The 15,715-nt window shown below is 38.3% G+C and overlaps 1 protein-coding gene across 3 annotated transcripts in view; it reads right to left on the bottom strand.

The window, feature by feature from the left end:
• The window catches only part of Znf280c (zinc finger protein 280C), a 56,040-nt gene that overhangs the window by 34,914 nt on the left and 5,411 nt on the right, over positions 1-15,715 (bottom strand). For all 3 annotated transcript variants that reach the window (XM_075957142.1, XM_075957144.1, XM_075957143.1), the window contains exons 3-6: positions 12,306-12,466; positions 5,012-5,077; positions 4,553-4,686; positions 1,250-1,355 (exon numbers count right to left, since the gene is read on the bottom strand). In XM_075957142.1, coding sequence (XP_075813257.1) covers positions 1,250-1,355; positions 4,553-4,686; positions 5,012-5,077; positions 12,306-12,447 — 448 coding nt within the window. In that variant the 5' untranslated portion in view covers positions 12,448-12,466. The remainder of the gene's footprint in view (positions 1-1,249; positions 1,356-4,552; positions 4,687-5,011; positions 5,078-12,305; positions 12,467-15,715) is intronic.

Raw genomic sequence — 15,715 nt, 5'->3', positions numbered from 1 at the left:
AATATTGTGACACTCAAATTACTTTAAAACTTTTCCTTTGGTTTGATAAATGTAATATACTACTTATTAGTAAATAAAAATTCAAAAGATAATTATGTTCCTTTCTAGTGAAATATATCAAATTAGGTAATAGAGAAGCTACTTTATTCCATTATAAAGAATTTCTTTTTTATCTAGGTAACATTCTTCTACAATTATATTATTTACATTCATTAAGATTTTGTCAAGGCAGAAAAAAATTTTTTAAATGAATTTTATTTCAATTGTGCAATTTCTATTCCTTCAATGAATATATATTAGGTACTGATCATGTGCATATTATCTCTTTAGTTCTGCCATTTTATAATACCACTCTATTATGTTTAGCTATCTCACATATCATTCATTATATAGAAAGTTTACCAAAAAATAAACTAAAGCCATGCCAAATAATAAATATATTTTACACAGTATTTAAGTCATCAGGAGAATTCTCTGACTTACAGAAACTATATTAAGATTTCATAGCTCACAGGCAGTTCTAAATGAGAATAAACTCAGGCAGGGATGGTGGTGAAATCTTTAATACCAGCACTCAGGAGGCAGAGGCAGGTGGATCTCTGAATTACCAGCCAGCCTGGTCTACAGAGTTAGTTATAGGACAGCCAGGGCTATACAGAGAAACCCTGTCTCAAACAAACAAACAAACAAACAAAAAAAACCAAACAAAAAAAATACAAAAAAAAAACCCCAAACCCAAAAACCTCAATTAGCACATACTAGCTAAACTAACAGAAAGAAAGGAGATAGTCCATTAAATAAGATTGCACATTTAAAGCATTCAGGAATGATAGCTCTATTTCCATCTTATATCCAAAAAAATAACACGAAGGCACTGATTTCAGAAGTATGTGTATGCATGTGGGTGTACCTGTGGAGGTTAGAGGACAACCTGACAGAGTCAGTTCTCTCATCTTATTGTGTGGGTTCAAAGATCAAACTCAGATCAGCTTGGCAATTGCCTTTGTTGAGCAATCTTTCTGCCTTTTTAAATCTTTATTAATTTGTTTATTTAGTGTGCATCTGTGGATGGCATGGAGTCGATTCTCTACTTTTACTATGTAGGTTCCAGGGATCCAACTTAGGTTGCAAGTTTAGCACCAAGCACCTTTACCTGCTGAGCCATCTTTAAGCCCTTGTATAAAAATTCTATATGAACATTATCAAAGTCTCTTTTTGTAGAATTTTAAGAAGAAATACTAAATCAAACCTTCAGTACTCCTTTTCAGTATGCTGTAGGATGGTTTATCCTTGGTTGAGTCTAACTGTAAGATAGAAGCACCTGGATCATCTTGTGATGAAGTCTTTGAAAAACTCTGTAAAACGTTAAAGTTATTTTGTTTGTTAGTTATTAAAAAAGTAAACCGAATTGTATGCTAGTACTACAAAAGTCAGTTAGAAAGCACAAAAGTAATTACTACCCTCTGCTAAAATGAGCACATACTGCGTGAAAAGCATATTGGCATTATTAAATATTTTTGTAATTTCTTTGGAAAATTAAAATTAGGTGTAAATAAAGTGTTAAAATAAAAAACAGTTATAACACTGGTAAGGTTTCATTTTTGGTATAACTTCTCAGCAAGAACGTTTTAGCAGTATCTACTAAAATATAAAGGCTTTCAAAATCCATTATTCCTTGATATAATCATTCTACTTCTAAGAATTTGTGTTAAGGAAGTGAAAACGTTAACAGAGCATTTATAAAAGCAAAACACAAAAACCTGTATGTTCAACAAAAGAGGAATAGTTCCATAAGTTTGACAGACTATTAAGCATGATAAACAATAAATGACAAAGAACTATATTTTTAATGCAATATTCAGTTAAAAATGAGGAATAGGCATTAAATCTGTATAAATATGGTCATGAATGACAGACTATACTATCTACAGAAAATAAAAATCAAAATATAATATATTCCCTTGTTTCTAATAACTTTCACATACATTAACTTTCATAATACAAATATTTTGTTTGCTTGTCTTATGCTTTCAAGCTGAGATAATTAAGTTGGACGAATTTTCTGTTCTTACTAAATATTACTTTTTTTAATCGAGAAAGAGGAAATGAAACAGTTTCCCAATATAATCTTGCATAGCCTGGGACTGATAATGAAGAACAGACTGGCTTCTTCATCCTTCTGCCTCAGTTTCCTGAGTATAGCCATATGCCACCATAACTGGCTTCGTCACTAAATTTTCTCATCAGTTTGTCAGGAACTTAAAAAGACAGGTACTGGAGAGATAATGTCTCAGTGGATAGGAGTACTTGCTGCTCTTGCTGGGGACCTGTGGTTTCTGAGACCTGAACCACATAAAGGCTTACAATCGAATACAACCCTAGTTCTAAGGGATCTGGAATCCTTTTCTGACTTTTGTAGGTACAAAACACATACATGGTGTGCATACATACACACAGACATAAGAATTATGGAGACAGATACTGAAATTACCTAAAACAGCCAGGCAGCGATATATATACTTAAATGTATGATTAGATATGTGTATAAACCCTTGGGCTAATATGGATTGAAATCCTATGTTTTGGTTACCAGCTGGCTTTCGGATAATCATTTAGGCTCCCTGAGTTTCAGTCTCCTCAACCATAAATTGGGAATAGCCTCCCTCATAGGGATGTCCTAAGAATTATGTAAAAATTACATTTGCACATTATCAACAGTTTCCCTCCAAATGTTAAACATCACTGCCATTTCTTACTTCTATTAAAAGTCTTTTGTTATTGCTCTACTTGGGGGTGATTTTGTTTTGTAAGACAGTCATACTTTGTAGTCTAGCCTGGTCTGGAACTTACTATGAGACTGACTTTTTTTTTTTAAAAAAAAGATTTCTTTATTCATTATGTATATAGTGTTCTGCAGGCCAGAAGAGGGCACCAGATCTTACTATAGATGGTTGTGAGCCACCATGTGGTTGTTGGGAATTGAACTCAGGATCTCTGGAACAGCAGGCAGTGAGTGTTCTTAACTGCTGAGCCATCTCTCCAGCCCAAGGAGACTGTCTTAAAGTCAAAATCCTCTTGCCCAGCTTCCCAACTACTAGGACTACAGGCACATCAACAACCATGCTGGCTAAAATGTTTAAGAACTAAATAGTGAAAAGGGTTTTGACAATAAACAGTCACAATTTGTTGGAATAATCATCTCAATTAAGAACACCTAAGTTTACTCTTTTAAGTTGATTTCCTGTGTGTTTCCTCTTTATTTGATTCTTTCTTTAGCTGTACAGAAGCTTTTTAGTTTTATGAGGTCCCACTTATCAACTCAGAAAGTCCTTTCCTATACCTATATTACATCGCGTACTGCCTATGCTTTCTTCTGGCAGTTTCCATGTTTCAGGTTGCAAATTGAGGTCTTTGATCCACTTTGAGTTATTTTTTTGTGCAGGGTGATAGATATAGGTCTGATTTCAATTATCTGTATGTGGACATCCAGTTTTCCAAAACCATTGGTTGAAGATGCTGTCTTTTCTTCAGTGTGTTTTTGGCCTCTTTGTCAAATACTAGGAGTAGAATATAGGTTACTGGGGCTGGAAAGGGCAAAGGGGAATAGTCAAGACTTTAGTATAAAAAACTCTAGGTAAACACTAATGAATAGGACTGAGCTCCCAAGGTCCAAATAAGGAACAGGAGGAGGGAGAATATGAGCAAGGAAGTCAGGACCGCGAGGGGTGCATCCACCCACTGAGACGGTGGGGCTGATCTAACGGGAGCTCACCAAGGCCAACTGGACTCGGACTGATGAAGCATGGGATAAAACCAGACTCTCTGAACATGGTGGACAATGAGGGCTGATGAGAAGCCAAGGACAATGGCACTGGGTTTTGATCCTACTGCATGTACTGGCTTTGTGGGAGCCTAGCCTGTTTGGATGCTCACCTTCCTAGACCTGGGTGGAGGGGTGAGGACCTTGGACTTCCCACAGGGCAGGGAACCCTAACTGTTCTTCGGACTGGAGAGGGAGGGGGAGGGGGGTGGGGGGAAGGAAGTAGGGAGAAAGGGAAGGAAAAGGGAGGGGGCGGAAATTTTTAATAATAAAAAAAAGTAAAAAAAAAAAGCAAAAATAACCTCTAGGTAAGGTAGCTATTGGACTTGTAGTGTTGACTTTAATATATTGGGAAACCCTGCATATAAAGATCACAAAATATGCTACATAATTGTGAGCATAAAATAGTGTTCTTTAACACAATGAAATGATTTTGGCTTAAAAATAAAGCTAAGTGTGCTGGCTCATGTTTTTTAATTTCAGCATGCAGGAGGTAGAGGCACGTGGCTATCTTTGTTTTGAGGTCAACCTGGTCTACATACTGATTTCCCAGAGAGCCAGAGCTACATAGTGAGATCCTGTCTGGAAAAAAACAAGCAAAAAAGAAAACCTAAAGATAATGACATTTTCTATGAGTAATTATGTTAGTTAGCTATGACCATTCTCCATTAAAGCTGGATATATACTATCCAATGTGTTCCTGAATTAACTGTGAAGTTAAAAATTACTTACAGGTTTAAACACAGTCTGAACACCAGAATTCTCTGAAGATTTGGATTTAGGATGAAATCTAGGCAAAGCAGCCACTGGATTATGTAATGGATTTTTGTAGTGTCGATTTGCAGGTCTGAATATATTAGAAATAGCTAAACATAAAGAACAAACAAAAAACAATGTAATGAACATATTGGTATACAATTCTGTCAAATAGGTGAGTTTAAAATTGTAAGGGCTTAGCCATTAAGTATACCCACTGCTCTTGCAGTGGACCATGTTCAGTTCCTAGCATCTACAACAGGTGTTTAATAACCACATATTAATTCCAGTTCCAGGGGATTTAATGCCCTCTTCTACCTTTCATGGGCACCTGCACATACATGGTGCACAAAAACTTACACAGGCACAAATACATACACATAAATAAAAAATTAAACAAATTTTTGGCATTAAGAGAGTATAGTAATACTGTACCTGGATTGAGTGAGTAATTCTTTAGTCCCTTTGAAGATGAACCAGGGCTACATCTATTCAAAATATCTACAAGAACATTTAAAAACTCATTACTGAGATAAACTACATAAAGATTATGGAAAACTGTCTAAAATAGACATATACAACCAACAGTAGAAACATATTTATTCCCCTTAAAGGTTATAAGATTTTATGATTCAAATTCTTGTTAGTCAAAAATCAAGCCCATGCACATTCCTCATCCCTAGATATCTGGAAGTTTCATTATGGACTAGCTGACTGACTGGCTTGCTTATCCCATAGGTGATGGTGTCACCCTTGGGTGGTATAAGAAAACAGCAGGCTGAGCAAACCTTGAGGAGGAAGCCAGAAAACAGCATTTCTCCAAAGCCTCTGTGTCAGTTATTGCCTCCAGGTTCCTGCCCTGCTTGAGTTCCTACCTTGACTTCCCCCAATGATAAAGTACAAATTGTAAGATGAAATAAATCCTTCCTTGCTTATTACTTGAGCTCAGAAAGGAAAATTATCAGATAACACATTAAATTAAACCTAGATTTTAGTATATGATTAGTTTCAGAGGTTAATACGCTAGAAGTCAATTTGGGTCTGACAGGATACTCTAGACCATTTCAGACTGCTATCTCTTGTCCCCATATGAAGTTAATTTTATGGTTACTGAGGAATCATATTTAAATTCGAAATTTTATCTTTTTATTTTATTTTTTGGTTTTGTGAGACAGGATTTCTCTGTGTAACAGCCCTAGCTGTCCTGGAACTAGCTCTATAGATCAGGCTGGTCTAGAACTCACCAGAGATGCACCTGCCTCTGCCTCTGGAGTGTGGGATTAAAGGTGTGTGCCATCACCACCCAGCTTAAATACAGAATTTTAAAATCTGATTAAAATTTCTTATCACAAGAAAATGATATCTAAGTTATGGTTCCTACTGCTGTTGAAAAAACACCACGACCAAAGGCAACTTAGAAAAGGAAGGATTTATTTCATCTTACAATTTGTACTTTATCACTGAGGGAAGTCAGGGTAGGAACTCAAACAGGGCAGGAACCTGGAGGCAATAACTGACACAGAGGCTTTGGAGAAATGCTGTTTTCTGGCTTCCTCCTCAAGGTTTGCTCAGCCTGCTGTTTTCTTATACCACCCAGGGGTGACACCATCACCTATGGGATGGGCCCACCCACATAAATATCAGTTAAGACCATAGGCCAATTTGGTGTGGGTATTTTCTCAATTGTGGTTCCTTCTTCACTACCCTACCCGACCAACAGACAGGACATCCAGACAAAAACTACACATAGAAATGCTTGAGTTAAATGACTTTATAAGCCAAATGGACCTAACAGATATTTACAAAACATTTTACCAACACATAAAAGAATATTAATTGTTCTCTGCACCCCATGGAACTTTCTCCAAAATCTGACATAATGAAAGTGGTTCTAAGGACAATTTCATAGCACTAAGTTCCTACATTTATTTATTTATTTATTTTAAGTTCCTACATTTAAAAAAAAAAAAGGAAGCAAGGAAGTCAGGACCACGAGGGGTGCACCCACCCACTGAGACGGTGGGGCTGATCTAAAGTGAGCTCACCAAGGCCAGCTGGACTGGGACTGAAAAAGCATGGGATAAAACCGGACTCTCTGAACATGGTGGACAATGAGGGCTGATGAGAAGCCAAGGACAATGGCACTGGGTTTTGATCCTACTGCATGTACTGGCTTTGTGGGAGCCCAGCCTGTTTGGACGCTCACCTTCCTAGACTTGGGTGGATGGGGGGAGGACCTTGGACTTCCCACAGGGCAGGGAACCCTAACTGCTCTTTGGACTGGAGAGGGAGGGGGAGGGAAATGGGAGGCGGGGAGGAGGCGGAAAATTTTCAATAAAAAAAATAGAAACTTGAAAAAAAATGGAGAGTTTGTACTAGTCACTTACCACTACACTAGAAAGCTCTGTAACAAAAAGAAAAAATTACACTCAAAAGGAATAGATGGCAAGAAATAATCAAATGAGGGCTGGAATCAATAAAACAGAACAAAAAATACACAGAATCAATTAAATAGTTCTTAGAGAAAAATCAGTAAGATTGGCAAACCTCTATTCAAAGTAACTAAAATGTGGACAGAATATCTCAATTAACCAAATTAGAAATAAAAAGGGGGTTATAACAACAGGCATCGAAGTAATCCAAAGAATCATAAGGATATACTTTAAAAAATCCTACATTCCACAATATTGGAAAATCTAAAAGAAATGGATAATTTTCTTAATAGATACCACTTACAAAAGTTAAACCAAAGTCAAATAAATAATCTAAACAGACCTATAACCCCTAGTAAAACAGAAGCAGTAATTAAGTCTCCCAACTTCCTGTATCTCCCAAAAAAGCCAAGGGCCCAGATAGTTTTAGTGCAGAATTCTACAAGACTTTCAAAAAAAAGTTAACACCAATACTCCTCAAATTGGTCCATGAAATAGAAACAGAAGAAACTATTCTTTTTAGGCCAGTTACCCTGATACCCACCAAAAACATAAAAACCCAACAAAAAAAATTACAGACCAATTTCCCTTATAAACATAAATGCAAAAATTCTCAGTAAAATACTTGCAAACCAAATCCAAGAACACATCAAAAAGATCATCCACCATGATCAAGTATGCTTCATCCCAGAGATGCAGGGATGGTTCAACACATGCAAATCGATAAACATAATCTACCAAATAAACAAACTGAAAGACAAAAACCACACGATCATCTTATTAGATGCTGAAAAAGCCTTTGGCAAATTCCAACACCCTTCATGATAAAAGTACTGTAGAGATTATGGATAGAAGAAACATACCTAAATATAATAAAGGCAATTTACAGCAAGTCCATAGCCAACATCAACTTAAACAGAGAGAAATATAAAGCGATTCCACTAAAATCAGGAACATGACAAGGCTGTCCACTCTCTTCATACTTATTCAATCAATATGGTACTTAAAGTCTTAGCTAGAATAAGATAACTAAAAGAGATCAAGGGGATATAAATCAGAAAGAAAAAAGTCAAAGTATCTTCATTTGCAAATGATATAATAGCATACATAAGTGACCATAAAATTCCACTGGTAAACTCCTATAGTTGATACACCTTCAAAGTAGCTGGATACAAGATTAACTCAAAAAATCAGTAGCCCTCCAATATATAAATAACAAATGGTCTGAGAAAGAAATCAGGGAAACAATACCTTTCATAATAACCTCAAATATAAAATATCTTGGAGTAACTCTAGCCAAACAAATCAAAGACTTGTATGGTAAAAATGTTAAGGCACTGAAGAAAGAAACTGAAGAAGGCAAGATCTCCATACTCATGGATCAGCAGGATTAACACAGGAAAAAATGGCCAGCTACCAAAAGCAAGGTACAGATTCAATGAAATTCCCCTCAAAATTCGAACACGATTCTTCACAGATCTTAAGAGGATAATTCTTAGCTTCATATGGAAACACTAAAAGTCCAGGATAGCTAAAACAATCCTGTACAATAAAAGAACTTCTGGCAGTATCATTATCCTAATTTCAAGTTGTACTACAGAGGTATAGTCATAAAAACAGCACGGTATTGGCACTAAAACAGACATGTTGATCAATGGAATTAAAGACCCAATATAAATCCACACAACTATGGACATCTGATTTTTTTATAAAGAAGCCAGAAATACACACTGGAAAAAAAGAAAGCAACTTCAATAAACAGTGCTGGTCAAACTGGATGCCTGTATATAAAAGAATCCAAATTTATCTATACTCATTACCCTGCACAAAACTCAACTCCAGGTGGATCAAAAACATCAAAATAAATACACACTGAACCTTATAGAAGAGAAAATGGAGAATAGAAAACTTCCTGAAGAGAATACTGTTAAGCACGGGCACTAAGATCAACAAATAGTTAAATGGGACCTCATAAACCTGAGAAGCTACAATCCATAGACCCACAGAGGTTAGGTATAATCATAAGTAACTGGAGGGTGGGGGCACAGACTAATAAGGAATGAAAAATAAATTATGGATGCATAGGAGGACTAGAATGGGAGGATCAAGTAGGGATGGGCAGGGAAGTGGGAGATGAGGGAGGAAATATGGGGAAAGAGAGCTAAAATCAAGGGCCATTTGAGGAGTTGTAGGGAAGCCTAATACGGTAGAAGCTTTCTAAAATATATATGTATAATGAAGAGGATCTAAATAAAATCATCAAATAATGGGTGAGACAGAGTCCCAACTGGGTATCTCTTGTCACTAAATGGAAGTTTCCAGTACTGGAGCTGGGTTAAATCTAATTGAGTTGTCGGCCTAAGGGGTCCCATGGGAACCCCCAAACAACCCAGATTGTTGCCAAGACAACAGGATGCTCTTCACAAACTGACAGCAAGGACCCACTGCTGAAGACAACATCTACACAACTAGAGTTGATGAACTGGTGCCTACATAGAGCCTTCATCCCTACATTCCAATGTCTTTGGTACAGGAACATACTCTACATGCTCTCAAAAGAGAAACATAAACACCAATCTAGCCACAAACCCTCTATTTACAATGGGGTACTGCCTGCAAGATATGCTAGGGTAGTGGTGGCACAGAGCTCGTGGGAGTAACCAAACAATTCCTGATTTGATTCAAGATGGAACCCATGTCTGATACTGCTTGGGTGACAAAGAACCTGAAAGTAGATAGCCCAGGGACCTATGGTAAAAGCAAACACTACTGTTCTAAAACAAACAAAACAAACATACAAGAAAGTACAGGAATAAAATGACTCTTAATGATATTCTGCTATACTCATAGATCAGTGCCTTGTTCAGCCATCATTAGAGAAGCTTCCTCCTGCAACAGGTGGAAACAAATAAAGAGACTCACAGCCAGACATCATGCAGAGAATGAGAGACCTTGGGAACACTCAACCCTAAACAGGATGTCTCCATCAAATCGCTCCCCTCAGGACTCAGGGAACCCTTGGGAAGAGGAGGCAGAAAGAGTGTAAGAGCCAGTGGGGACGGGATTGAGGACACCAAGGGAACAAGGCCCTCTCAAGCAATAAAATGATGCACAGGACCTGCACATGTCTACACCAGATGGAGTCCTAGAGCTTTAAGGAGAAGTGGACACATGTTCCCACCCCAATCCAGCAGCATTCTCCATTTGATAACCACTTGAAAATAAAAATCTAGTTTTCTCCAAAGGAGTCTCACTGGGGAAACTAACTACTCTTAAGGCTAGGCTGCAATCCCTGAAAATGATCTCAACACATATTTGGAGGTTCAGTATTTCATAATGCTGTGTCAGGGCTCTAGCTTTTAAAAAATTTATCTTATTTTTTTCATTTTATTTTATATGTATGTATATATTTTTCCTTCTCTCTTTTTAATCCTACAGTTCCTTCGCATACATATTATAGCTTCCAGTTTAGTGTTTTTGTGGGATGCTGAAGTATGTGAATGAGTGGGTCTCTACATCTATATCTGTTTCTTGTGCCTTTTGGGGGATCTTTCTTCTGTTTGTTTATGTTGTCCTATTAGGATGTGTTAGGGTTTTTTAAAATCTTACTTTATTATTATCCTTTAGAAGCTTATTTGTTTTCTAATGAAAGACAGAAAGGGGTGGGTCTGGATGGAAGGGGAGGTGGGAAAGATCTGGGAGGAGTAGAGGGAGGGGAAAACATAATAAAGCTAAATATTATGTAAGAAAATATCCATTTTCAATAAAAGGAGCCTCCCACACAAACAAACTAGAGCAGCTGGTGAGATGGCTCAGTATTAAAGGTGCTTGATGACCTAAGTTTGATGCCCAGGACCCATATAGTAGGGAAAAGAGAAACCCATTTCTCCAGGTTGTCCCATTACCCATGGGTGTATCTGTATCTGTATCCCCCCCCCTCTCTCTCTCTGACACACACACACACACACACACACACACACACACACACACACACACACACACACTCATGCACTAAAATACATGTGACAAAAGTATTTTAAAAGTAGGATCTCTGTCATATAAGGCCTATAATGCATTCAGGTAATCTTAATCCTTAGTTACTTTAATTATTCCCTCTTTTCTTACACACGCTATTTTAAGTTCTCCCTTTCATTACTGTATCTAACCACTGTAGTGATATTTTGTTTGTTTTAACAAATAAAGCTAGCCTGAAGATCACAGTGCAGAGCTAAGCCACTAGTTAGCTGTTGAGGCCAGGCAGTGGTGGCACACAACTTTAATCCCAGGACTTAGGAGACAGAGACAGAAGCAGACTGATCTGTTAGTTCAAGGCTACCCCAGGCTACAGGAAACTGATTCAGTCTAAAAGAGAAACAGAGCTCACACAAAGGTTATCCTAGCACTTGGGATTCCATGCCTTTAATCCCAGCACTAGCAATGTAGAGATAAGGGTGATATGGCTGGGCAGAGAGAGGACTGTAAGGCTGGAGGAGACAGGAGCTCATTACAGTCTGAGAATGTATTGGTAAGAGGTAGGAACTCTATTGGGTGGCTGCTCTGTTTCTCTGATCTTTCAGCTTCTACACCCTGATAGCTAACTCTAAGGTTTTATTATTAAGAACAATTAGAATTTGTGCTACAAACTACATTGTCACCACAAACATCTTAAGCGCTCACTGACTGTTACTGTGCTTTCCTTTTTAAAAAAACTTCGGGAGGCAGAGGCAGGCGGATCTCTGTGAGTTCGAGGCCAGCCTGGTCTACAAGAGCTAGTTCCAGGACAGGCTCCAAAACCACAGAGAAACCCTGTCTCAAAAAAAAACCAAAAAAAAAAAAGAGGAAAAAAAAAACTTTGTGTGTTTGTGTACATGCATGCTCATACCGTGTGGGTATATATGCATGCGGAGGCCCAAGGCATCAAGATGCTGGGAGTCTTCCTCAATCCTTCTCCACTCTATTTAGTGAGGCAAAAAACTAAACCTAGATTTGCCAAAAAGGCTACAATCTAGCCATTCACTTTCTTCCAGGGATCTCCCCCTCTCTGCTTTCTAAGATTTGGGATTACAAAAAGGCAGCCATTTTACATGGCTTCTGGGTATCCAAATCCCAGTACTCATGCTTGTGGCTCACATGACAAGTACAGTAACTGATAAGGCATTTCCCTAGCCCTATCTTGCTTTTCATCTAAGCTCTGTACAGAATAAATACATCAAGCACTAAAAATAAAAGTCACAGGTTTTTTCCCACTCAAAAAACCAACAACTATCATAAGAATCTTCACTGAAATAAATGCTTACTTGAAATAGCTGGTTTGGAACTTGATATCTCTCCAACAAAGATCAACTCATCATCATCATCGTCTTTATTTTGAATTTCGTCTACTTTCTGCTGCCATGGTTCCAACTCTTCTTCTTCACATTCCATAACAAGTTCTGCCATTTTTGAATTATCTAATTTCCTAAAGGAGAGAAACCCATATTTTCAAAAGGAAAAAAAACTTTTTGTAACAGGAAGTATGATAATTAAAGATAAGTTTTATTAATCTTAAAGGAAATTACTGAATAACTACACATAGCAAGAATAAACTGAGAAAGCAATTTATATATCTAAACTAAGCACTCAGTGTACTGGTATACCCCTGCAACCCTACCTACCATTCATTCAGGAGGTTGAAGTAACAGAATAGTTATTCTGAGGCCTGTCTACTCTACACAATGAAGCCCTGTCTCAAAACAAAGCTAGTAAAAAATGGCTAAGTAGCTAGAAGATTGGGGACAGCAGTTGAGTTACAGTGGCCAAAATTTTCTTTTTGTAATTTTTGCTTTAAATATATAGATGTTTTGTTTGCATGTATGTCTGTGTACCACATGTATGTGATACCCCCAGAAGCAAGAAGAGGGCATGAGATCATCTGGAACTGGAGTTCTTTGGCAGCCATGTGGGTTCTGGTAATCAAACTGGGGTCCTCTGGAATAACAACCAGTGCTCTTAATATAATTATTACCTGAGACAAAAGCCTACCACTTGTGTTTATAAACCAAGCATAGGAGGCAATTAGATTGGAAGAAGGAAAAAAAAAACTGCATCAGATTCAGAAATATTAGGGTAAAGAAGAAAAACGAGATACTAGGATGAAAACAAAGAAAAAAAGAGAAGCTTATTTTATTCCAGGATAGAGTAAACATTTCTTATCTCAAGAAATTAAACAAAGGACGTACTACAAATATTACACAGCTCATAGCAAACATTTTAGTGCCTTATTCCTTTGGGGATGTTGTTGTTTTGTTTCTGTGACAGGGATTTTCCATGTAGTTTGGGCTGACCTGTCCTGGAACTCATTATGTAGCCTCAGGCTGGCCCAAAACTCATAAATGTCCTGCCTCAGCCTGAGTCTTAGGATTTCAAGTGTGTGCTGTCATGCCAACTCAGTGCTTCATTCTTAACATATGGATACAAGCTAGGCATGGCGGTGTATACCTTTAGTCCCAGCACTCAGGAGGCAGAGGCAGGCGGATCTCTGTGAGTGCAAGGCAAACCTGGTCTACACAGTGTATTTCAGGGTAGCCAAGGACCTGTCTTAAAACAAAAACAACCATAAAACAAAGAAATAGCTGGAGAGATGACTCAGCAGTTAAGAATACTTGCTGAGGATCAGGGTTCATATCCCACCAGTGATACTGGGGCTCACAACTACTTCTAGCTCCAGTTTAAGGGGATTTGACCCCCTCTTTTGATCTCTGAGAGCACAAGGCAAGTATATGGTGCCCATACATAAATGTAAGCAAAACTCATATAAAATAAATACATCTTTAAAATAATCTAAGAATAAAAAAATAACAAATATGGTTATGAATAATTAATGAACACCAAAATTTTGAGGAAAGTCTCTAATGTGAAAGACCAAAGCAGTTAAACAGATTAAAAGATATAAACAAAAACAGATAATACAGAGGACAGGAGAAAATGATCTTTTTCTAAAGATTCAGTCAGTCAGTCAGTCAGTCAGTCAGTCAGTCAGTCAGTCAGTCAGTCAATCAGTATCCTGCCTGTAGGCCAGAAGAGGGCACCAGATCTCATTATAGGTGGTTGTGAGTTACCATGTGGTTGTTGGGAATTGAACTCAAGACTTCTGGAAGAGCAGTCAGTGCTCTTAACTGCTGAGCCATCTCTCCAGCCTGAGAAAATCATCTTTTAGAGACATCTGACAAAATTTAACAAACAGGGGCTAGAAAGGTAGCTCAGCGAGTAAAGGTGCCTACTGCTCCAGCCCAATGACCTGAGTTGGTCTTGAACTCAGATATCTACCTTCCTCTGCCTCTTGAGCAGTGGAATTAAAGGCACATGCACCCAGCCTCTAGATTTTTTTAAACTGGGGGTTATTTACAAGCTCATGAGCAACTTATGGAGGGTGACTTCACTACTGAAGAAAAAGTCTCTTCACCTAGCCAAGTGGTTTCTTGAGGCCCATCCCCCCATGCAAAAGCTTTCAGTCTGTTTGGAGATAGGCATGAAGCATTCTTCCAGAAACAACTGTCTGGAAGTCTTGAAGAGGGTTGGGGCCCCCAAACCTGTCCCCTACTAATTATTTACAAATTTTGGCTAGATCTATGGCCTCTGGAGCTCATTCCTCTAGTAATTATTGTCTAGAAAACCTTGGGAAGGGCAAGACCTCATCAGGCCAAACTTGACTGAAACTTTTAACAGTCCATAATTCCTTGAGGAGGGGCAGGGCCTCCTGAGTCCTCCTCTTAACAACTGTTAACCCCACCTCCCATCAACATTTTTGGTTTTATACTTAATTGTGAGGGCCACATCCAGTCAAGTCTCTCCTTCCACCATGTAGGTCCCAGGGATTGAACTCAGATCATCAAGCTTGGTCCTACTGAGCCATCTTACAGTCTCACATCACATCAATATTTAATTGCCTATAAATCCTTGGGGAAGGATGTGGCCTCATAAGCCCCCTCCTTTACTGTTAACTGTCTATAATTCTCAGGGAAGGATGTGGGATCATAAGCCCCTTTCCATGAAGAAAAATTAATGGACCCAATCTTGTGTAGGTCTCCTTCAGGAAATCATAGCTGCTAATAGTTGAAGAAGGTAATGGCTACATCATTCCCAGAGAACACAGTGTTTCATAACAATTGGCTAATTGTAAGTGAAGTTATAGGATAGCCTGGAATACATGAGATCTTGTATAAAAAAAATTAAAAAGCGAGTATGCAAGATGGCTTAGTGGCTGCCAGGTGGTAGCGGCGGCACAGGCCTTTAATCCCAGCATACAGGAGGCAGAGGCAGGTGGATATCTGTGAGTTCGAGGTCAGCCTGGTCTACAGAGCTAGCTCCAGGATTGCTAGGGCTGTTACAGTGAGAAATCCTGTCTCATACCCCGCCCCCCAAAGGTTTAGTGGACGAAGATGCCTCTACCACTAAGTCTGACCACCTGAATTTGAGTACCAGTACACATAGCAGGAGAGAAATGACTCTCACAAACTGTTCTCTCACTTCCTCATGTCACATGTCTGAGCAGGCATGTGTACAAGCACACACCCACATTAATTTTTTTTTAAAGGATGGGGCAATAGCTCAAGCTGTAAAGTTCTTGCTCTTGAAGCATGGGACCTGAGTCTGATATTGCTAGAATCCATATAAGAATGCTGGGCATAAAAGTATGCACTTGCAATTCCAGAAGTGAGGAGGCAGAGAA

Source organism: Microtus pennsylvanicus, chromosome X, assembly GCF_037038515.1.
Source record: "Microtus pennsylvanicus isolate mMicPen1 chromosome X, mMicPen1.hap1, whole genome shotgun sequence".
Lineage (NCBI taxonomy): Eukaryota > Metazoa > Chordata > Mammalia > Rodentia > Cricetidae > Microtus > Microtus pennsylvanicus.
This window is presented reverse-complemented; position numbering and strand designations above follow the sequence as displayed.